Source organism: Lithobates pipiens, unplaced genomic scaffold (assembly GCF_037356315.1).
Source record: "Lithobates pipiens isolate NorthernLeopardFrog02 unplaced genomic scaffold, aLitPip1_a1.2 Scaffold_30, whole genome shotgun sequence".
In the NCBI taxonomy this organism is placed as follows: domain Eukaryota; kingdom Metazoa; phylum Chordata; class Amphibia; order Anura; family Ranidae; genus Lithobates; species Lithobates pipiens.
The window spans coordinates 33,098,720-33,120,896 of NW_027507791.1; the positions used below are offsets into that span (position 1 = coordinate 33,098,720).

Here is a 22,177-nt window from a genome sequence, read left to right on the forward strand (position 1 = left end):
ATATATATATATATATATATATATATATATATATATATATATATATATATATATATATATATATATATATATATATATATATATATATATATATATATATTATTATTATAGCAAATGAGATGTAAAGAATAACATTGCACAATGTCAAAGGGCTACATTATTGGTGAGCAATAGGGAAGTAAAGAATGGAAACCTTTAAATAAGAGTCTCTCTTTTTTTTTTTTTTTTTAAATCAAATGAGGGATAAAGAATAACATTGTGCAATGTCAAGGGGCTACACGTCATCGTTGAAAAATAGGCAAGTAAAGGGTGTGGAAACCTCAAATATAAAAAAAGAAAATAAAAAGGAAAAAATATATATAATTTTTATTTATTTTTTTTGTATAAAACGAGAGCTAAAGAGTAACATTGTGCAAAGTCAAAGAGCTCCATCATTGGTGAGAAATATGGAAGTAAAGGGGAATGGAAACCTTTTTAATATAGAAGAACAAATACAAAAAAAAAATGTATTTTTTTTTTTTTTAATCAAATGAGGGGTAAAGAATAACATTGTGCAATGTCAAGGGGCTACACGTCATTGATTTGAAAAATAGGGAAGTAAAGGGTTTTAATGTATCAAATGAGGGGTAAAGAGTATTATTGTGCAATATCAAAGGGCTGCATCATTGGCTAGAAATGTAGTTACAAATATATGCATATATCATTTTTTTTTTCCATTTTCAAATGATGGTTTAAAGATCAACGATGTCAATGCAATGCAATGTCACAGCTCTGCCATAAAAGTGACCAGAGTAAAGTGTATGACCCCAAATCTGTCCTTTTTTTCCTTGGAGATCCTGTCAATGACATCACTTCCTGTTTCAGGGTGACAACTCCAAGCCAGGCAAGCTGACAACACCGCTGATAATAGTGAAGGAAGTGGCTTGGTGTTGTCACCCTGAAAACAGGAAGTGATGTCATTGGCAGACAACCAGGACTGGGGGGTGTTTATGAGCTGTCGGGATGATTACTTCTTCCATATAACATTTGATTCTTTTTGTTTCTGTCTTCAGCTTTGGGACCATTTAGACCACACCATGTTCTTCCCCGACTTCCGACATTTCCTGAGCAGCAGCTCGCTGGACCAAGAGGGCCGAGATGGCGAGCGGCGCCACCAATCCCCAGCGGATATCCGGGTGACGCGCCGGCCTCCCAGGCAACCCATGACGAGGTACCGATCCCGGGTCAGCTCCCGGCCCGACCGTTCCCCCGCCATCGAAGGGTGAGTCCGCTTCAAAATTACCTGCAAAAAAAAAAAAAAAACTTTCTTTGTATGTAGATTTCATCCCGAAGCCGTTCCGGGATTTCACCGCGCCCGTCAGTACGGCGTATCGATCTCATCCCACACCGCAGCAACGCGCTCCAGATCTTTTCCCAATGTGTTTCTGCATGCATGTTTTTGATGCGTTTTCGGTGCATTTTTTCCCCCCTTCACTTTAAATAAGGATATGTGCATTGCGGTGCGTTTTTGGTCCATTTTTGAATCGTATTAACTCGTTACAGTGCAGGTGAAGGCCGATTCACACTACAAAAACGCACCCCTCTAGATCCATTCCAAAACGCATGCGCGTTTTTTATGCATTCGGGTGCATTTTTTTCCAGATCTGTTCTGGATGCATTTTTTTTTGTGTGTTCCAGTGCAATTTTGTTGTGTGTTTGATGCGTTTCCAGATACTTTTTTATTTATTTTCTTTTCTTCCTTTTTTTATTTTTTTTCTTTCATTGTATTGAGGTCCTGTGCATTTTTGAAGCATTTCTTTTCTCTCCCCCCCCCCCCCCTTTTTTTTTTTTCTTCACCTATTAAATAAGGACATGCTTTCTGGTGCGTTTTTAAAGCATTTTACCCCGTTCCAGTAGAGTTGAGGGCTGATTTACACCAATAAAAACACACCCCAAATCAATTTTTAATACCTTTTTTGTTGCCTTTTTCATACGTTCCAGATGCTGTTTTTTTTTTTTTTTGTATTTTTTTTTTTTAAATGTTTCATTGACGGGTCCAGTGCATTTTTATTTTTATTTGATTTTTTTTTTTATTCTTTTATTTTTACATATACAAAAGCAAGAGTATTCAACCATAAGATGCATATAGTCTGCATTTATAACATTCACACCCCAGGTCCAGTGCATATTTGATGTGTTCTGGTGCATTTTTTGTTGCCTTTTTGTTGTGACTCTTTATTTTTATTTTTTGTGTTTTTTTTTTTTTTTTTTTTTTTTTTACTACTTCTTCTTTTTTTTTTTCCCGATTGTTCTTCACTGTACTGGGGTCCAGTGTGTGGGTTTTATTTTATTTTATTTTTTTTAAGCATTTTGGTGCGTTTTCGATGCATTTTTATCCCTATTTTTATTTATTTTTTCCTTTTTTTTGAGAATATATATAATGTAAATTTTTTTTTATTTATAATATTTTTTTCCCACTGTACTGAACCTGAAAAAAAAGTGCGTGTGTTTTTATTTATTTATTTTTTTTTTTTATGCATTTTACTCCTTTCCAGTACAGTCCAGTGCCGAAAAAAATGCAGCATGGTCATACTTTTTTTTTTTTTTTCTTTAACGAATGCCCTGGAATGGATCGCACTGGCGTGAACTTTTCCCTTGGACCCCATATAACCTTCTATTCATGTGGTTTTTTTTTTGATGCAGGAAAAAAATAACTAATTGGACTGCATCTGATGTAAACTGGCACCAGATGCAGCCCTGTGTGTTTTTTTTTTTTTTTTTTTTTTTTCTGCTTTTTTTTTTTTTTTTCCTGCTTTAAATTCACATGAATAGATTATATGGGGCCCAATGGTAAAGTTCACGCCAGTGGGGTCCATTCCAGGGTGTTCGTTACTTTTTTTTTTTTTTATGTATGACCATGCTGCATTTTTTTTCGGCACTGGACTGTACTGGAAAGGAGTAAAATGCATAAACGCATTGGAACGCAAACACTCACTGAACCTCAGTACAGTGGAGGGAAAAAAAAAAATAGGAACAAAAAAAAGCATGTGAAATGGATCAAAAACGCTACAAAAAACGCACCAGACCGTGATGGTTGCAGATCAAACAGAGGCCAAGATGGCGACTTCCTAGGCAGAAAACAATAGGGGGAGGGGTTTAGTTCCATTTTTAATATTCTACGCATTGAAGATTCTAATTTCTTTCCTCCAGCATCATTCAGCAGATCTTCGCCGGAGTCCTGGCCAACCCACCTTTACCGGGGTCACCGCATCCCTTTTCCTGGTAAGTGTCTCGCCTACAACACTCGTGTATCCTGCAATTATTTTTAAAGCGACCCCCATTACCTTGTTACGCAGGTCTTCTGACTGTTCTTTTCTACCTCCCTCATGGGTCAGTGTCTAGCTTGCTTGGTGCATCCAAGTGAGAAGCCAACAAAGTCATTGACTATTTATACACAGACACTAATTGTGATTTAACCGCTTCCCGACCGCCTCGCGCCCGATATACGTCGTCAGAAGGGCACATACAGGCAGAATCGCGTACCTGTACGTTGCCCTTTAAGAGGCGGCGGGGCCGCGCGCCCGCGGGAAGCTCCGTGAGTCGGGCCGCGCGGACTCTATCTCCGCGGGGGATACTCGCGATTGCCTCACAGAGAGGAAGAACAGGGAGATACTAAAGTAAACAAGCATCTCCCTGTTCTGCCTAGCAACAGTGTCACTGATCTCTGCTCCCTGTGATTGGAGCAGAGATCAGTGGTGTGTAAAACACAGCCACGCCCCCTCCCCCAGTTAGCAACATGCCCCTATGACATGCTTAACCCCCTACACTGCCACCTAGTGATTAACCCCTTCACTGCCAGTGTCGTTTACACAGGAATTAGTGCATTTGTATAGCACTGATTGCTGTATAAATGACAGTGGTCCCAAAAATGTCCGATGTGTCCACCATAATGTCGCAGTCACGATAAAAATCACTGATCGCTGCCATTTAAAAAAAATAAATAAAAATGTCATAAAGCTATCCCCTATTTTGTAAACGCTATAACTTTTACGCAAACCAATCAATGGCTTATTGCGATTTATTTTTTTATTGTTTACCAAAAATATATAGAAGAATACGTATCTGCCTAAACTGAGGAAAAAAAATGTTTTTTTTTTATATATATATTTGGGATATATTTATTATAGCAAAAAAGTAAAAAATAATGCGTTTTTTTTTGTTTTGTTTTTTTTTTTTAATTCAAAATTGTCGCTCCTTTTTTTTTTGTTGATAGCACAAAAAATAAAAACCGCAGAGGTGATCAAATACCACCAAAACAAAGCTCTGTGGATAAAAAAAAGACGTCAATTTTGTTTGTGAGCCACGTCACACGACCGCGCAATTTTCCGTTAAATCAATGCAATGCCAAATCGCAAAAAGTGCTCTGGTCAGGAAAGGGGGGGTTAAAATCTTCTGGGGCTGAAGCGGTTAAAAAGCCACAAATGTGGGAAATTAACATTTTAACTTCCATTTTAACCCTGTGTGCGCCACCTTCTGTGTCTGTACCAAGGCCAAACATCCCGGGGTATGTAAACTTTTTATCAGGGCAATTTGGGGGATTTCTGTAACCCATTATGATTTAGAAAGGATCCAAAGAAACAATGTGATAATAAATGGCTTCATGCGATTTGCTATCCTTACATAGAAGACAGTTTTTTTTTTTTTTTTTGTTTTTTTTTTTTTTTTGTTTTTTTTTTGGCATGATTATTTTGCAGTTTCTGGCAGGGTGTGCAAACTTTTGAGCACGACTGTCGGTGCAATTATTTGTGTGTGTGTGTGTGTGTGTGTGTGTGTGTGTATGTATGTATGTATGTATGTATGTATGTGTATATATATATATATATATATATATATATATATATATATATATATATATATAATATATATATATATATTTTTTTTTTAAGTGCAATTGCATATTTTTTTTTTTTTTTTTTTTTAAAGCTTGCTCTTCAATATTATTGCAGATTAGTAAAAAAAAAAATAGTATATATATATATAATTATTATTATATATATATTTTTTTTTTTTTACTAATCTGCAATAATATTGAAGAGCAAGCTTTAAAAAAAAAAAAAAGTAATTGCCCTTAAAAAAAAAAATAAAAAAAAATAAAGCGAAATAAAAAATGACTCCTAAAGTAAATGAAAATGCGGAGTACTGGACCATCAAAGGTTGTGATGGTGATGCACCGGCGGGTTTTAGTTTTGCCGTTGCCGGTTCAGTAAGTCTCCGGAGTGCAGCTGGCCGATAGGACTCCGCACAGGTGCTGATCACACAGCCGGGGGGGGGGAGGGGATCCGATTACCAATCCCGGTAATTTAATATTAGACTCCTCTTTATGCTGCCTGTTCAGACTTGGCACAGGGATTGGGCTTAACCACTTCAGCCTCGGAAGATTTTACCCCCCTTTCCTGACCAGAGCAGTTTTTTTTTTTTTTTTTTTTTTTTGCGATTCCGGCACTTGTGTCGCTTTAACTGACAATCGCGCAGTTGTGCGACACTGTACCCAAATTTAAATCGAAGTCCTTTTTCCCCCCACAAATAGAGCTTTCTTTTGGTGGTATTTGATCACCTCTGCGGTTTTTATTTTATAAAAAGCAACAATTTTAGAAAAAAAAAACATATTTTTTACTATAATAAATATCCCCCAATTTAAAAATAAAAAAATAAATGAATAAAAAATGTCTTCCTCAGTTTAGTCTGATACGTGTTGTTCTACATATTTTTGGGGGGAAAAAAAATTGCAATAAGCGTATAATGATTGGTTTGCGCAAAAGTTATAGCATCTACAAACTACTTTTGGCATTTTTATTATTTATTATTTTTTTTACTAGTAATGGCAGCGAGCTGTGATTTTTAGCGGGACTTTGATATTGCGGCAGACAGATCGGAGACTTTTGACACATTTTTGGGACAATTGGCATTCATACAGTGATCAGTGCGAAAAATAGTCACCGATTACTGTATAAATGTCACTGGCAGAAAAGGGGTTAACACCAGGGGGCGATCAAGTGGTTAAATGTGTGTTCCCTCAGTGTGTTCTAACTGTATGGGGATAGGACTGTCTTGGGGAAGAGACCTATCGTTGTTCCTACTTGGTAGGAACTAACGACATGTCTCCTCTCCCCTGACAGAACAAGGATTTTTGGGTTTACACCCACAAATCGCTGTGCTCGCTGCTCGCCGGCCACCCGCATCGGCTCCCCCTCATGTGCACGCCCTTCGGTTGCTCCTAAAGGGAACCCCGTACTGGTTTTCGCACAGTGATGCCATTCTGCCCCATAAAAAGACGTGAGCCGGTCGGGAACCGGTTAAAGAGGACCTGTCTATTCTTATTCATCCATTTAGTCCAAGTTTGTTTTATATGAGTGGTCAGCTTTTTCTTTTCTTTTCTTTTCTTTTCTTTTCTTTTCTTTTCTTTTTTCTTTTCTTTTCTTTTCTTTTTTCTTTTCTTTTTTCTTTTTCTTTTTTATTTTCTTTTTTATTTTCTTTCTTTTTTTCTTTCTTTCTTTCCTTCTTTCTTTCCTCTTTTACTCTTCTCTTCTCTTTTTCTCTTGCTTTTTTTCTTTCTTCTCTTCTCTTCTCTCTTTCTTTCTTTCTTTTTCTTTTCTTACTTTTACTCTTCTCTTTTTTTTTTTCTTTTTTTTTTTTTTCCTTCTCTCTTCTTTCTTTCTCTTTCTTTATCTCTTGCTTACTCTTTTCTCCTTTCTTTCTCTTTCTCCTTTCTTTTTTCTCTTGCTTTTTCTCTTGCTTTCTTTCTCTTTTCTCCTTTCTTTCTCCTTTCTTTCTCCTTTCTTTCTCCTTTCTTTCTCCTTTCTTTCTCCTTTCTTTCTCCTTTCTTTCTCCTTTCTTTCTCCTTTCTTTCTTTTCTCTTCTCTCTTCTTTCTTTTCTCTTCTCTCTTCTTTCTTTTCTCTTTCTTTCTTTCTTTCTTTCTTTTCTCTCTTACTCTTCTCTCTTCTTTTTTTCTCTTCTCTTTCTCTCTTTTCTCCTTTCTCTTTCTCTTTTCTTTTTCTCTCTCTCTCTTTTCTTTCTTTTTCTCTCTCTTTTCTTTCTTTTTCTCTCATCTTTTTCTCGCTCTCCTCCTTTTTTTTCTTTCTTTCTCGCTCTCCTCTTTTTTTTTTTTCTTTCTTTCTCGCTCTCTCCTCCTTTTTTTCTTTCTTTCTCGCTCTCCTCTTTTTTTTTTTTCTTTCTTTCTCGCTCTCTCCTCCTTTTTTTTTCTTTCTTTCTCGCTCTCTCCTCCTTTTTTCTTTCTCTATCTATGCATTCAATTTCTGTAAGCCCTTTTAGGTGCAAACGCTTTCCTAAATTGGAACTCCAGCCAAAGCTTTTTGGCACCATCTTTGGGTTAAAGCCGGACAGGCAGATATAAAGGGGGACACATTTTGTACAATTGTCCCTCATTACATCAATCCAATGTATTTTTAATTGCTAGCAGTGTACATTTCTTAATGCAACCTTGTGTCAGTCTCATGTGATCCCTGTACAGCAGAGCTCAGACTTTGCAAGGAAGAAGCAGCACAGACTATTGAAGCCACCCATAAGTAATTAAAGGTGTGCTTAAGTGCAAGGAGCATGCTGATGGGAAGAGAAAGCAGGATGACAGAGACCTAGACTAGCAAGGGGGGCCTAATAAAGGGGGTCCAACCCGGTACTAGCAAGTGGGACCTAATAAAGGGGGTCCAACCCAATACTAACAAGTGGGACCTAATTAAGGGGGTCAAACCCACTATTGGCAAGGTGGACCTGATAAAGGGGGTCCAACCCGCTACTAGCAAGGAGGACCTGATAAAGGGGGTCCAACCCGCTACTAGGAAGGAGGACCTAATAAAGGGGGTCCAACCCGCTACTAGCAAGGAGGGTCTAATAAAGGGGGTCCAACCCACTACTAGGAAGGAGGACCTAATAAAGGGGGTACAACCCGCTACTAGCAAGGAGGACCTAATAAAGGGGGTCCAACCCAATACTAACAAGTGGGACCTAATAAAGGGGGTCAAACCCACTATTGGCAAGGTGGACCTGATAAAGGGGGTCCAACCCGCTACTAGCAAGGAGGACCTAATAAAGGGGGTCCAACCCGCTACTAGCAAGGAGGGTCTAATAAAGGGGCTCCAACCCGCTACTAGCAAGGAGGGTCTAATAAAGGGGGTCCAACCCACTACTAGGAAGGAGGACCTAATAAAGGGGGTACAACCCGCTACTAGCAAGGAGGACCTAATAAAGGGGGTACAACCCGCTACTAGCAAGGAGGACCTAATAAAGGGGGTCCAACCCGCTACTAGCAAGGAGGACCTAATAAAGGGGGTCCAACCCGCTACTAGCAAGGAGGACCTAATAAAGGGGGTCCAACCCGCTACTAGCAAGGAGGACCTGATAAAGGGGGTCCAACCCGCTACTAGCAAGGAGGACCTAATAAAGGGGGTCCAACCCGCTACTAGCAAGGAGGACCTGATAAAGGGGGTCCAACCCGCTACTAGCAAGGAGGACCTGATAAAGGGGGTCCAACCCGCTACTAGCAAGGAGGACCTAATAAAGGGGGTCCAACCCGCTACTAGCAAGGAGGACCTGATAAAGGGGGTCCAACCCGCTACTAGCAATGAGGACCTAATAAAGGGGGTCCAACCCGCTACTAGCAATGAGGACCTAATAAAGGGGGTCCAACCCGCTACTAGCAAGGAGGACCTGATAAAGGGGGTCCAACCCGCTACTAGCAAGGAGGACTTAATAAAGTGGCCGGTGAGTGTATGTTACATACACGTGTTTACCTGTTTGCATGGAGTTGCAGCTTAAAAGGAACTGTCTGTGTTGATGATTTTTTATTTTCCATGAGCAGAGATTGGTCAGATATTTGGTAGAACCAATGAATGAGGGGACTTTCCAGGCGTACGGACACTTCCTCCCTCATGGCGGTCTGTAGGCGACTTGTGTGTGTTGGAGGAGGAGCGCCGGCGGCACTGTATGGGGGAGTCTTGTCTCCTGCAGTGAAATTTGATTGGACGGCTGCGATCCTTGTCTGTGTCACACATAAATAAAGTTTTTTTTGGTTTTGTCCCAAGGAGCGGAATGCTGCATTCAAACCCCGGGGACTACGCCTGGGGACAGAGTGGACTGGACTCCATCGTCACGCAGGTAAAAAGACGAAAAAAAAATATTAAATCTAGGGGGAAAAAAAGTTTTCCATGTATAATAAACCGTCATAGGGATTCATTTTGGATTCCCTTTAAAATTATGAAACGATTGCTCACTTTAGCCAGTGACCGCTCCCTACCTATAGTTACCGGACATTGTCTGAAAATCGAAGCGAGGCTTGCAGTGGGGGGGGGAGTGCTAAAAAGGAAGAGAGTTCAAGGTGGGCGTGACCCATGTAGCCCATAGAGGAGGCGGGGCAGTGCCACAGTGTCAGTAGAACTGTAAGCTTTGAGAGGTGTTGTCACCTTCCTTGACACAGCAGTTATTGGGTGAGGGGGTCGGGGGGGGGGGGTTGTGCGTAATATTTTAACGCATGAGTACTTAGATTGCGTATTTTCTGAATAATCAGCTGACCTTGCCCTCTGATAGGAGGAAGTATAGTGAGTGACTCATCTAGAAAATGTTTGTGTCGAAGACCAAAACCAGACATGATCATTTGAGTATAGTGAAGTCTCTTTTATCAGTCACTGGATCAGGAGGTATCGCAGGGGGGTAGTATGTCCAGGAGAGGAGTGCATGAAATGGCACAGGGGGGGTAGTATGTCCAGGAGAGGAGTGCATGAGATGGCACAGGGGGGTAGTATGTCCAGGAGAGGAGTGCAGGAGGTATCACAGGGGGGTAGTATGCCTAGGAGAGGAGTGCAGGACATATCACAGGGGGGTAGTATGTCCAGGAGAGGAGTGCAGGACATATCACAGGGGGGTAGTATGTCCAGGAGAGGAGTGCAGGACATATCACAGGGGGAACAGTATGTCCAGGAGAGGAGTGCATGAAATAGCACAGGGGGGTAGTATGTCCAGGAGAGGAGTGCAGGAGGTATCACAGGGGGGTAGTATGCCTAGGAGAGGAGTGCAGGACATATCACAGGGGGGTAGTATGTCCAGGAGAGGAGTGCAGGACATATCACAGGGGGAGCAGTATGTCCAGGAGAGGAGTGCAGGACATATCACAGGGGGTAGTATGTCCAGGAAAGGAGTGCAGGACGTATCACAGGGGGGTAGTATGCCTAGGAGGGGAGTGCAGGAGGTATCACAGGGGGGGCAGTATGTCCAGGAAGGGAGTGCAGGATGTATCGCAGGGGGGGCAGTATGTCCAGGAGAGGAGTGTGGGTGGCATGATGGCAGGCAGTATGTAAAGGGGAGGAGTACAGATGATATTATACATTTTGACTATATTGTTGATTGATCTCGTTATTATTTATGGACTGGCAGTTTGCCAGGCAGGTAATTCAGTGGCACTCGGTGAAGCACACCACACCATGGGTGATCACCTGCACATGTGTAGGTGGTTACCCCTACTATAGGCCTTGATGGGTCATGATTACATCTAATAAGTTACCCTTAACAGAGTCTTCTCTCTCTCACAGCTCCTGGGCCAGTTAGAAAACACTGGACCCCCTCCTGCCGACAAAGAGAAAATCTCCTCCCTCCCAACTGTCACAGTCACACAGGAGCAAGTGGGTGAGTGTCCAGCATCCCCCTTTTCTTCTCTTTTCTTAGCACAACACAGGAAATGTCCTCCAACCTCCTGAGATAATGTCCTCCAAACCGCCTGAGATAATGTCCTCCAACCGCCTGAGATAATGTCCTCCAACCGCCTGAGATAATGTCCTCCAACCGCCTGAGATAATGTCCTCCAACCGCCTGAGATAACGTCCTCCAAACCGCCTGAGATAACGTCCTCCAACCGCCTGAGATAATGTCCTCCAACCGCCTGAGATAATGTCCTCCAACCGCCTGAGATAATGTCCTCCAACCGCCTGAGATAATGTCCTCCAACCGCCTGAAATAATGTCCTCCAAACCGCCTGAGATAATGTCCTCCAACCGCCTGAGATAATGTCCTCCAAACCGCCTGAAATAATGTCCTCCAACCGCCTGAGATAATGTCCTCCAACCGCCTGAGATAATGTCCTCCAACCGCCTGAGATAATGTCCTCCAACCGCCTGAGATAATGTCCTCCAACCGCCTGAGATAATGTCCTCCAACCGCCTGAGATAATGTCCTCCAACGGCCTGAGGTAACGTCCTCCAAACCGCCTGAGGTAACGTCCTCCAAACCGCCTGAGGTAACGTCCTCCAAACCGCCTGAGGTAACGTCCTCCAAACCGCCTGAGATAACGTCCTCCAAACCGCCTGAGATAACGTCCTCCAAACCGCCTGAGATAACGTCCTCCAAACCGCCTGAGATAACGTCCTCCAAACCGCCTGAGATAACGTCCTCCAAACCGCCTGAGATAACGTCCTCCAAACCGCCTGAGATAACGTCCTCCAAACCGCCTGAGATAACGTCCTCCAAACCGCCTGAGATAACGTCCTCCAAACCGCCTGAGATAACGTCCTCCAAACCGCCTGAGATAACGTCCTCCAAACCGCCTGAGATAACGTCCTCCAAACCGCCTGAGATAACGTCCTCCAAACCGCCTGAGATAACGTCCTCCAAACCGCCTGAGATAACGTCCTCCAAACCGCCTGAGATAACGTCCTCCAAACCGCCTGAGATAACGTCCTCCAAACCGCCTGAGATAACGTCCTCCAAACCGCCTGAGATAACGTCCTCCAAACCGCCTGAGATAACGTCCTCCAAACCGCCTGAGATAACGTCCTCCAAACCGCCTGAGATAACGTCCTCCAAACCGCCTGAGATAACGTCCTCCAAACCGCCTGAGATAACGTCCTCCAAACCGCCTGAGATAATGCCTGAGGTCACGTCCTCCAACCGCCTGAAACCACCACTGAGCAGGAAGGTCTCACTTTACAGGAGACAGACTCCATATTCTGAGATAGTAACGGTTTGTGACAGAAATGACGTTAAGAGGTATAGAGAACATCTGGTGGCTTTGCCTTCTCCCCCCCCCCGATCAATCTTTCTTTATGTTGCAGACATGGGTCTGGAGTGTCCGGTGTGTAAAGACGATTACACGGTATCGGAACAGGTACGGCAGCTGCCCTGCAATCACTTCTTCCATGGAGACTGTATCGTGCCTTGGCTGGAGATGGTAAGTCCCTCCATTTTTTGTCCTAACGGCTTTCTTACCATCTGCTCAGGAAAGGGTTGCAATGACGCCATTGGATAAATGAAGGGGGATCCATGTTTATATTCCCATATCCCACCAATATCTATAAAACACAAACTATTTTGTAGCAAAGGGACTGTAGGAGGGACATACAGGGAGTGAGTGAAGCCAACAAAAGAGAAAAAAAAATACAATAAAATGAATAAAATAAAAAAGTTTATTGTACAAAATTTTTAAAAAGGACATAGTAGGGACCATATCTGTGTAATATACCCAGCTATGAATATTTGATCCCCTGCGGATTTTGTACATTTGCTCACTGATAAAGAAAGGATCAGTCTATAATTTTATTGGTCGGTTTATTATAACAGTGAGAGAATAACAACAAAAATATCCAGCAAAACGTATTTCAAAAAAGTTATAAATTGATTGGCATTTTTAATGAGTGAAATAAGTCTTTGACCCCTTCGCAAAACATGACTTGGTGGCAAAACCCTTGTTGGCGATCGCAGAGGTCGGACATTTCTTGGAGTTGGCCACTGGGTTTGCACACATCTCAGGAGGGATTTTGTCCTCTTTGAGGATCCTCTCCAAGTCATGAAGGTTTCAAGGCTGACGTTTGCTAACTCGAACCTTCAGCTCCCCTCCACATATACTTCTATGGGATTAAGGTCTGGAGACTGGCTAGGCCACTACAGGACCTTAATGTGTTTTTCTCCTTGAGCCACTCCTTTGTGGCCTTGGCCGTGTGTTTTGGGTCATTGTCATGCTGGAAGACCCATCTACGACCCATTTTTTCAATGCCCTGGCTGAGGGAAGGAGGTTCTCACTCATGATTTGATGGTACATGGCCCCGTCCATCGTCCCTTTGATGCGGTGAAGTTATCCTGCCCCCTTAGCAGAAAAATGCCCTCAAAGCATAATGTTTCCACCTCCATGTTGGACGGTGGGGGATGGTGTTCTTGGGGGTCATAGGTTTTCCATGTTGGACGGTGGGGATGGTGTTCTTGGGGGTCATAGGGCCTCCATGTTGGATGATGGGGATGGTGTTCTTGGGGGTCATAGGTCCTCCATGTTGGATGGTGGGGATGGTGTTCTTGGGGGTCATAGGGCCTCCATGTTGGACGGTGGGGGATGGTGTCCTTGGGGGTCATAGGTTTTCCATGTTGGACGGTGGGGATAGTGTTCTTGGGGGTCATAGGTCCTCCATGTTGGACGGTGGGGATGGTGTTCTTGGGGGTCATAGGTTTTCCATGTTGGACGGTGGGGATGGTGTTCTTGGGGGGTCATAGGTCCTCCATGTTGGATGGTGGGGATGGTGTTCATGGGGGTCATAGGTCCTCCATGTTGGATGGTGGGGATGGTGTTCTTGGGGGTCATAGGTCCTCCATGTTGGATGGTGGGGATGGTGTTCTTGGGGGTCATAGGTCCTCCATGTTGGACGGTGGGGGATGGTGTTCTTGGGGGTCATAGGTTTTACATGTTGGATGGTGGGGGATGGTGTTCTTGGGGGTCCTAGGTCCTCCATGTTGGACGGTGGGCATGGTGTTCTTGGGGGGTCCTAGGTCCTCCATGTTGGACGGTGGGGATGGTGTTCTTGGGGGGTCATAGGTCCTCCATGTTGGACGGTGGGGGATGGTGTCCTTGGGGGTCATAGGTTTTCCATGTTGGACGGTGGGGATAGTGTTCTTGGGGGTCATAGGTCCTCCATGTTGGACGGTGGGGATGGTGTTCTTGGGGGTCATAGGTTTTCCATGTTGGACGGTGGGGATGGTGTTCTTGGGGGTCATAGGTCCTCCATGTTGGATGGTGGGGATGGTGTTCATGGGGGTCATAGGTCCTCCATGTTGGATGGTGGGGATGGTGTTCTTGGGGGTCATAGGTCCTCCATGTTGTCCAGTGGGGATGGTGTTCTTGGGGGTCATAGGTCCTCCATGTTGGACGGTGGGGGATGGTGTTCTTGGGGGGTCCTAGGTCCTCCATGTTGGACGGTGGGGATGGTGTTCTTGGGGGGTCCTAGGTCCTCCATGTTGGATGGTGGGGATGGTGTTCTTGGGGGTCATAGGTTTTCCATGTTGGACGGTGGGGGATGGTGTTCTTAGGGGTCTAAAGGTCCTCCATATTGGACGGTGGGGGATGGTGTTCTTGGGGGTCATAGGTCCTCCATGTTGGGATGGTGTTCTTGGGGGTCATAGGTTTTCCATGTTGGACGGTGGGGATGGTGTTCTTGGGGGTCATAGGTTTTCCATGTTGGACGGTGGGGGATGGTGTTCTTGGGGGTCCTAGGTCCTCCATGTTGGATGTTGGGGATAGTGTTCTTGGGGGTCATAGGTCCTCCATGTTGGACGGTGGGGATGGTGTTCTTGGGGGTCATAGGTTTTCCATGTTGGACGGTGGGGATGGTGTTCTTGGGGGTCATAGGTCCTCCATGTTGGATGGTGGGGATGGTGTTCATGGGGGTCATAGGTCCTCCATGTTGGATGGTGGGGATGGTGTTCTTGGGGGTCATAGGTCCTCCATGTTGTCCAGTGGGGATGGTGTTCTTGGGGGTCATAGGTCCTCCATGTTGGACGGTGGGGGATGGTGTTCTTGGGGGGTCCTAGGTCCTCCATGTTGGACGGTGGGGATGGTGTTCTTGGGGGGTCCTAGGTCCTCCATGTTGGATGGTGGGGATGGTGTTCTTGGGGGTCATAGGTTTTCCATGTTGGACGGTGGGGGATGGTGTTCTTAGGGGTCTAAAGGTCCTCCATATTGGACGGTGGGGGATGGTGTTCTTGGGGGTCATAGGTCCTCCATGTTGGGATGGTGTTCTTGGGGGTCATAGGTTTTCCATGTTGGACGGTGGGGATGGTGTTCTTGGGGGTCATAGGTTTTCCATGTTGGACGGTGGGGGATGGTGTTCTTGGGGGTCCTAGGTCCTCCATGTTGGATGTTGGGGATGGTGTTCTTGGGGGTCATAGGTTTTCCATGTTGGACGGTGGGGATGGTGTTCTTGGGGGTCATAGACAGCATTCCTCCTCCTCCTCCTCCAAACACAGTGAGTTGAGTTAATGCCAAAGAGCTTGATTTTGGTCTCCTCTGACCACAACACTTTCACCCAGTTCTCCTCTGAATCATTCAGATGTTCATTAGACTTCAGACAGTCCTATACATGGGCTTTCCTGAGCAGAATTTCAGTCCTTCGCGGTGTAGTGTGTTACCGATTGTCTTCTTGGTGACTATGGTCCCACCTAAGAAGATTCTCCCGTGTAGTTCTGGGCGGATTCCTCACTGTTCTCATGATCATTGAACCTCCACGAGGTGAGATCTTCCATGGAGCCCCAGACCGAGGGAGACTGTTCGCCAATAAAAGAAACACAAAATATCGGTCAATTACACCAACTGGTGTCACCCTCTCACCAAGCTGCTTGGCGATGGTCTTGTAGCCCATTCCAGCCTTGTGTAGATCTACAATCTTCTCCCCGACATCCTGGGACAGCTCTTTGGTCTTGGCCGTGGTGGAGAGATCAGAATCTGATTGCTTCTGTGGACAGGTGTCTTTTATACAGGTAACAAGCTGAGATTAGGAGCACTCCCTTTTAAGAGAGTGCTCCTAATCTCAGCTTGTTACTTGTATAGAAGACGCCTGGGAGCCAGAAATCTCGCTGATTGATCGGGGATCAAATACTTATTTCACTCATTAAAATGCAAATCAATTTTATAATTTTTTTGAAATGCGTTTTTCTGGATATTGTGTTTGTTATTCTCTCACTGTTATAATAAACCGACCAATAAAATTATAGACTGATCGTTTCTTTGTCAATGGGCAAACGTATAAAATCAGCAGGGGATCACATACTTTTTCCCCTTCAATGTATGCCCCTCCTTCAAAATGCTTTGTCTTGGAAATAACATAACCATAGAGGGCAAAGCACAGGTTCTCTTTACTGCCTCCTCATCCTGTATGAGTAAAGCACATGATTACGCTAAAGTGAAGCTCCGCCCATTGTTATGAGGAATGCTGTCCCCTCCCCCCTCCAGCATGCCCACTAAGGATAAGGTCATTACTGCAGTAAACTGAGAGGCCGTTACCCCCAAGACACAGGCTGCCTGTAAGACTTCATCGATTGACAGGGAAGCAGAAGTTGGGGCAGATATGGGAAAGCTGGCTACAGATTTGAGTACTGTTGCCTTGGTTGCAAGGAAGAGAAAAAGTAAAAAAAAAAAAAAAAAAAAAAAAACTTTTTATTTATTTTTCCTTTCTCCTCCCCCTTTAGCATGACACATGTCCCGTCTGCCGAAAGAGTTTAAATGGCGAGGACTCGACCCGCCCTTCTCCCAGCTCCGGGTCCTCCGACAGCAACAGCTACAGCAGCGACAGCCATTCACATGACCAATGGACCTACTAAAGGGCCCCCCTCGGAAAAAAAAAAAAAAAAAACCCATTCCTGGCGGCGTGTACAGCATACGAGGTCAGTCCAGAAAGGCTTTTGGGGGAAAAAGGGGGTTCCCTGGAAGACCCTAGACGTTGCCACAAACCATCACTATTTTTCGCCAACCTTCCAGATTCTGCAACCCGCCGAAAAATGAAAGGGGGACCCTCCTCCAAGGAAGGAAGTGCTGCTTGGCTCCAGAGAAAAAAAATGTGAACTCCTCCTTCTTTTTTTTTTTTTTTTTTTTTTTTTTTTAGTTTGCTGTATGAGCAGCGACCAAGTCCCTGTTCAAAGTGGAGATTTTTTTTAGGTTTCTGGACTCCCAGCAGTTCCCCCCCCACTCGTCCAGGTTCGCAAAAAAAAAAAATCCGGGTTCAGTGGGGGGGGCTGTGTGCACGCCAGGGAGACCCAACAGAGCCACACCGTTTGCAGTAGGTTGTCCTTCCGGGGCGGGGGTGGGTCATGTGACCTTCTCATTGTAATATTCGGAAGGGGATGAATTCTTTTAGACTCGCCTTGTGACTGGACAATTCCCCCCCCCCCCCCCCTCCTTGTGACATCTCACCGCTCTCCTATCAGGACTTGAATATTGAGATCCTTGGGGGGGTTTTTTTGTTTTTTGTTTTTTTTTCATTTTTGCACATAATTTGACCTTCTTGTCCCCTCCTGATTTTTCCCTCCTTTTAGTTCCCCTTTTTGGCTGGGCGTGGGGCACACAATGAAAGGGGGTCTAAAAAAAAAAAACGAAACAAAAAAAAAACAGGTCTAATGACCATATATACTATTAAATATTTGTAAAGTTAACATAAATTTGTTCATATACCCAGAACCGCTGAGAGTTTTATGTGTGTTTGTTCTCCATGGTGGCCCTTCCTCAATAGATTGGTTCCATGTACCAAAAGCAATGCCCATAAGCACCTTGTATTGAAAAGTTTGGGTGCGTTTTTTTTTTTTTGGGGGGAGGGGGACAAAATGGCTCCCTTCAATCCAACGCTGCCCCCTGCAGTACCTGTTGTCTACCACATGATGCCCTCAGTCTCTTCACTGCCCCCCCCCCCCCCCCCCACAGTGCCTATTGTCCGCCACAAGATGCCCTCAGTTGATTCAATCCAAAGCTGCCCCCTGCAGTACCTGTTGTCCACCACAAGATGTACTCGGTCTCTTCAATCCAAAGCAGCCCCCGTGCAGTACCTGTTGTCCACCATATCATGCCCTCAGTCTCTTCACTGCCCCCCTGCTGTACCTGTTGTCCACCACAAGATGCCCTCAGTTGATTCAATCCAAAGATGCCCCCTCCAGTGCCTGTTGTCCACCACATGATGCTCTCAGTCTCTTCACTGCCCCCCCCCCCCCCCCTGCAGTGCCTATTGTCTGCCACAAGATGCCCTCAGTTGATTCAATCCAAAGCTGCCCCCTGCAGTACCTGTTGTCCACCACAAGATGCCCTCAGTCTCTTCAATCCAAAGCAGCCCCGTGCAGTACCTGTTGTCCACCATATGATGCCCTCAGTCTCTTCACTGCACCCCTGCTGTACCTGTTGTCCACCACAAGATGCCCTCAGTTGATTCAATCCAAAGATGCCCCCTCCAGTACCTGTTGTCCACCACATGATGCTCTCAGTCTCTTCACTGCCCCCCCCTGCAGTGCCTATTGTCTGCCACAAGATGCCCTCAGTCTATTCAATCCAAAGCTGCCCCCTGCAGTACCTGTTGTCCACCACATGATGCCTTCAGTCCAAAGCTGCCCCCCTGCTGTATCTGTTTTCTGCCAGAAGATGCTCTCAATTTCTTCAATCCAAAGCTGCCCCCTCCAGTACCTATTGTCTACCACATGATGCCCTCAGTCTCTTCACTCTGCCCCCCCGCAGTGCCTATTGTCCGCCACAAGATGCCCTCAGTTGATTCAATCCAAAGCTGTCCCATGCAGTACCTGTTGTCCACCACAAGATGTCCTCAGTCTATTCAATCCAAAGCTGCCCCCTGCAGTACCTGTTGTCCACCACAAGATGTCCTCAGTCTCTTCAGTCCAAAGCTGCCCCCTGCTGTATCTGTTGTCCACCATATGATGCCCTCAGTCTCTTCACTGCACCCCTGCTGTACCTGTTGTCCACCACAAGATGCCCTCAGTTGATTCAATCCAAAGATGCCCCCTCCAGTGCCTGTTGTCCACCACATGATGCTCTCAGTCTCTTCACTGCTCCCCCCCCCCCCCCCTGCAGTGCCTATTGTCCACCACAAGATGCCTTCGGTTGATTCAATCCAAAGCTGCCCCCTGCAGTACCTGTTGTCCACCACATGATGCCCTCAGTCCCTTCAGTCCAAAGCTGCCCCCTGCTGTATCTGTTTTCTGCCACAAGATGTCCTCAGTCCCTTCAATCCAAAGCTGCCCCCTCCAGTACCTGTTGTCCACCACAAGATGTTCTCAGTCTCTTCAGTCCAAAGCTGCCCCCTCCAGTACCTATTGTCTACCACATGATGCCCTCAGTCTCTTCACTCTGCCCCCCTGCAGTGCCTATTGTCCGCCACAAGATGCCCTCAGTTGATTCAATCCAAAGCTGTCCCATGCAGTACCTGTTGTCCACCACAAGATGTCCTCAGTCTATTCAATCCAAAGCTGCCCCCTGCAGTACCTGTTGTCCACCACAAGATGTCCTCAGTCTTTTCAGTCCAAAGCTGCCCCCTGCTGTATCGGTTGTCCACCATATGATGCCCTCAGTCTCTTCACTGCACCCCTGCTGTACCTGTTGTCCACCACAAGATGCCCTCAGTTGATTCAATCCAAAGATGCCCCCTCCAGTGCCTGTTGTCCACCACATGATGCTCTCAGTCTCTTCACTGCTCCCCCCCCCCCCCCCACTGCAGTGCCTATTGTCCACCACAAGATGCCTTCGGTTGATTCAATCCAAAGCTTCCCCCTGCAGTACCTGTTGTCCACCACAAGATGTCCTCAGTCTATTCAATCCAAAGCTTCCCCCTGCAGTACCTGTTGTCCACCACAAGATGTCCTCAGTCTCTTCAGTCCAAAGCTGCCCCCTCCACTACCTGTTGTCTACCACATGATGCCCTCAGTCTCTTCAGTGCGCCCCCCTGCCGTGCCTATTGTCCACCACAAGATGTCCTCAGTCTATTCAATCCAAAGCTGCCCCCTGCAGTACCTGTTGTCCACCACAAGATGTCCTCAGTCTTTCTTCAATCAAATTTAAATGCAATCTTCCCAGCACACACATTCCTGTAAAAATGGCTGCATTCAACAATGGGTGCTGAAGCGACCAAAGGCTGGAACCGTGTTTAGTCAAAGGAGGTAATGTCACCAGGATCTCCAAAATTGGGTCCAAAACTTTATTCATCGATCACATAATTATAGCAGAAAGCGATGTTTCAGAGCTATGCAGGACCCCTTCATCACACATAGTCACATGCCTGATGAAGGGTCCTGGGTGGCTCAGAAACATCACTTTCTGCTGTAAGTTATGTGTTCGTTGATTCAAGTTTTGGAGGTCCTGGTGACATGACTTCCTTCAATCCAAAGCTGCCCCTGCAGTACCTGTTGTCTGCCACAAGATGTCCTCAGTCTTCAATCCAAAGCTGCCCCTGCAGTACCTGTTGTCTGCCACATGATGTGCTCAGTCTCTCCAATTCAAAGCTGTTCCCTGCAGTACTACTTCTCAACCACAAGATGTCCTCAGTCTTTCCAATCCCAACCTTCTCATCTGCAGTATTTGCCCTCCTGCCACAAGATGTCCTCGGTCTTTTCCTTCCCAAGCTGCCCCTTTGTACTGTGTGTTCTCTGCCACAAGATGTCTTCATTTTCTCCTAAATCCAAAGTTGGACCGCAGTACTTGTTCTCTGCCACATGATGTCCTCATTCTTCTGGTCTGAATGACACCCAACATCACTTAACCCTCTGCAGTAGTATTTCTCTACCACAAGATGTCCTCAGTCTTTTTTCAACCTGAACCCCCCCCCCCCCCCCCTCCCCCCCACAGTACTTGCCCTTTACCACAAGATGTCCTCGTTCTCCCAAGTGGAAAGACTGAGGACACCTTGTGGCAGAGGCAGGTACTGCAGGGGCACATATTCGGACTGAAGACATCTTGTGGCAGAGGCAGGGACAGCTTGAGACTGGGGACATCTTGTGGCAGAGGCAGGTACTGCAGGGGGACAGCTTGTGACTGGGTACATTGTGAGGCAGGTACTGCAGGAGCACCGCTTGAGACTGAGGACATTGTGAGGCAGGTACTGCAGGGGGGCAGCTTGAGACTGGGGACATCTTGTGGCAGAGGCAGGTACTGCAGGGGGGCAGCTTGAGACTGGGGACATTGTGAGGCAGGTACTGCAGAGGGGCAGCTTGAGACTGGGGACATCTTGTGGCAGAGGCAGGTACTGCAGGGGGGCAGCTTGAGACTGGGGACATTGTGTGGCAGGTACTGCAGGGGGGCAGCTTGAGACTGGGGACATCTTGTGGCAGAGGCAGGTACTGCAGGGGGGCAGCTTGAGACTGGGGCCATCTTGTGGCAGAGGCAGGTACTGCAGGGGGCCAGCTTGAGACTGGAGACATTGTGAAGCAGGTACTGCTGGGGAGCAGCTTGAGACTGGGGACATCTTGTGGCACAGGCAGGTACTGCAGGGGGGCAGCTTGAGACTGGGGACATTGTGTGGCAGGTACTGCAGGGGGGCAGCTTGAGACTGGGGACATCTTGTGGCAGAGGCAGGTACTGCAGGGGGGCAGCTTGAGACTGGGGCCATCTTGTGGCAGAGGCAGGTACTGCAGGGGGCCAGCTTGAGACTGGGGACATTGTGAAGCAGGTACTGCTGGGGGGCAGCTTGAGACTGGGGACATCTTGTGGCACAGGCAGGTACTGCAGGGGGGCAGCTTGAGACTGGGGACATTGTGAGGCAGGTACTGCAGGGAGGCAGCTTGTGACTGGGGACATTGTGAGGCAGGTACTGCAGATGAACAGCTTGAGACATTGGGACATTGTGAGGCAGATACTGCAGGGGGCAGCTTGAGACTGGGGACATTGTGAGGCAGGTACTGCAGGGAGGCAGCTTGAGACTGGGGACATCTTGTGGCACAGGCAGGTACTGCAGGGGGGCAGCTCGAGACTGGGGACATCTTGTGGCACAGGCAGGTACTGCAGGGGGGCAGCTTGAGACTGGGGACATTGTGAGGCAGGTACTGCAGGGGGGCAGCTTGTGACTGGGGACATTGTGAGGCAGGTACTGCAGGGGGCAGCTTGAGACTGGGGCCATGGTGTGGCAGAGGCAGGTACTGCAGGGGGACAGCTTGAGACTGGGGCCATGGTGTGGCAGAGGCAGGTACTGCAGGGGGCCAGCTTGAGACTGGGGACATTGTGAGGCAGGTACTGCAGGGAGGCAGCTTGAGACTGGGGACATCTTGTGGCACAGGCAGGTACTGCAGGGGGGCAGCTTGAGACTGGGGACATTGTGTGGCAAGTACTGCAGGGGGGCAGCTTGAGACTGGGGACATCTTGTGGCAGAGGCAGGTACTGCAGGGGGGCAGCTTGAGACTGGGGCCATC

At 46.4% G+C, this 22,177-nt stretch overlaps 1 protein-coding gene across 1 annotated transcript in view; it reads left to right on the forward strand.

The window, feature by feature from the left end:
• The window catches only part of RNF115 (ring finger protein 115), a 26,488-nt gene extending 9,023 nt beyond the window's left edge, over positions 1-17,465 (forward strand). Inside the window, exons 3-8 of the mRNA XM_077463983.1 lie at positions 1,053-1,261; positions 3,190-3,261; positions 9,076-9,148; positions 10,576-10,669; positions 12,091-12,206; positions 16,481-17,465. Of these exons, the coding sequence (XP_077320109.1) occupies positions 1,077-1,261; positions 3,190-3,261; positions 9,076-9,148; positions 10,576-10,669; positions 12,091-12,206; positions 16,481-16,612 (672 nt within the window). The 5' untranslated portion in view covers positions 1,053-1,076 and the 3' untranslated portion in view covers positions 16,613-17,465. The remainder of the gene's footprint in view (positions 1-1,052; positions 1,262-3,189; positions 3,262-9,075; positions 9,149-10,575; positions 10,670-12,090; positions 12,207-16,480) is intronic.
• The last annotated feature ends 4,712 nt before the right edge of the window (positions 17,466-22,177 follow it).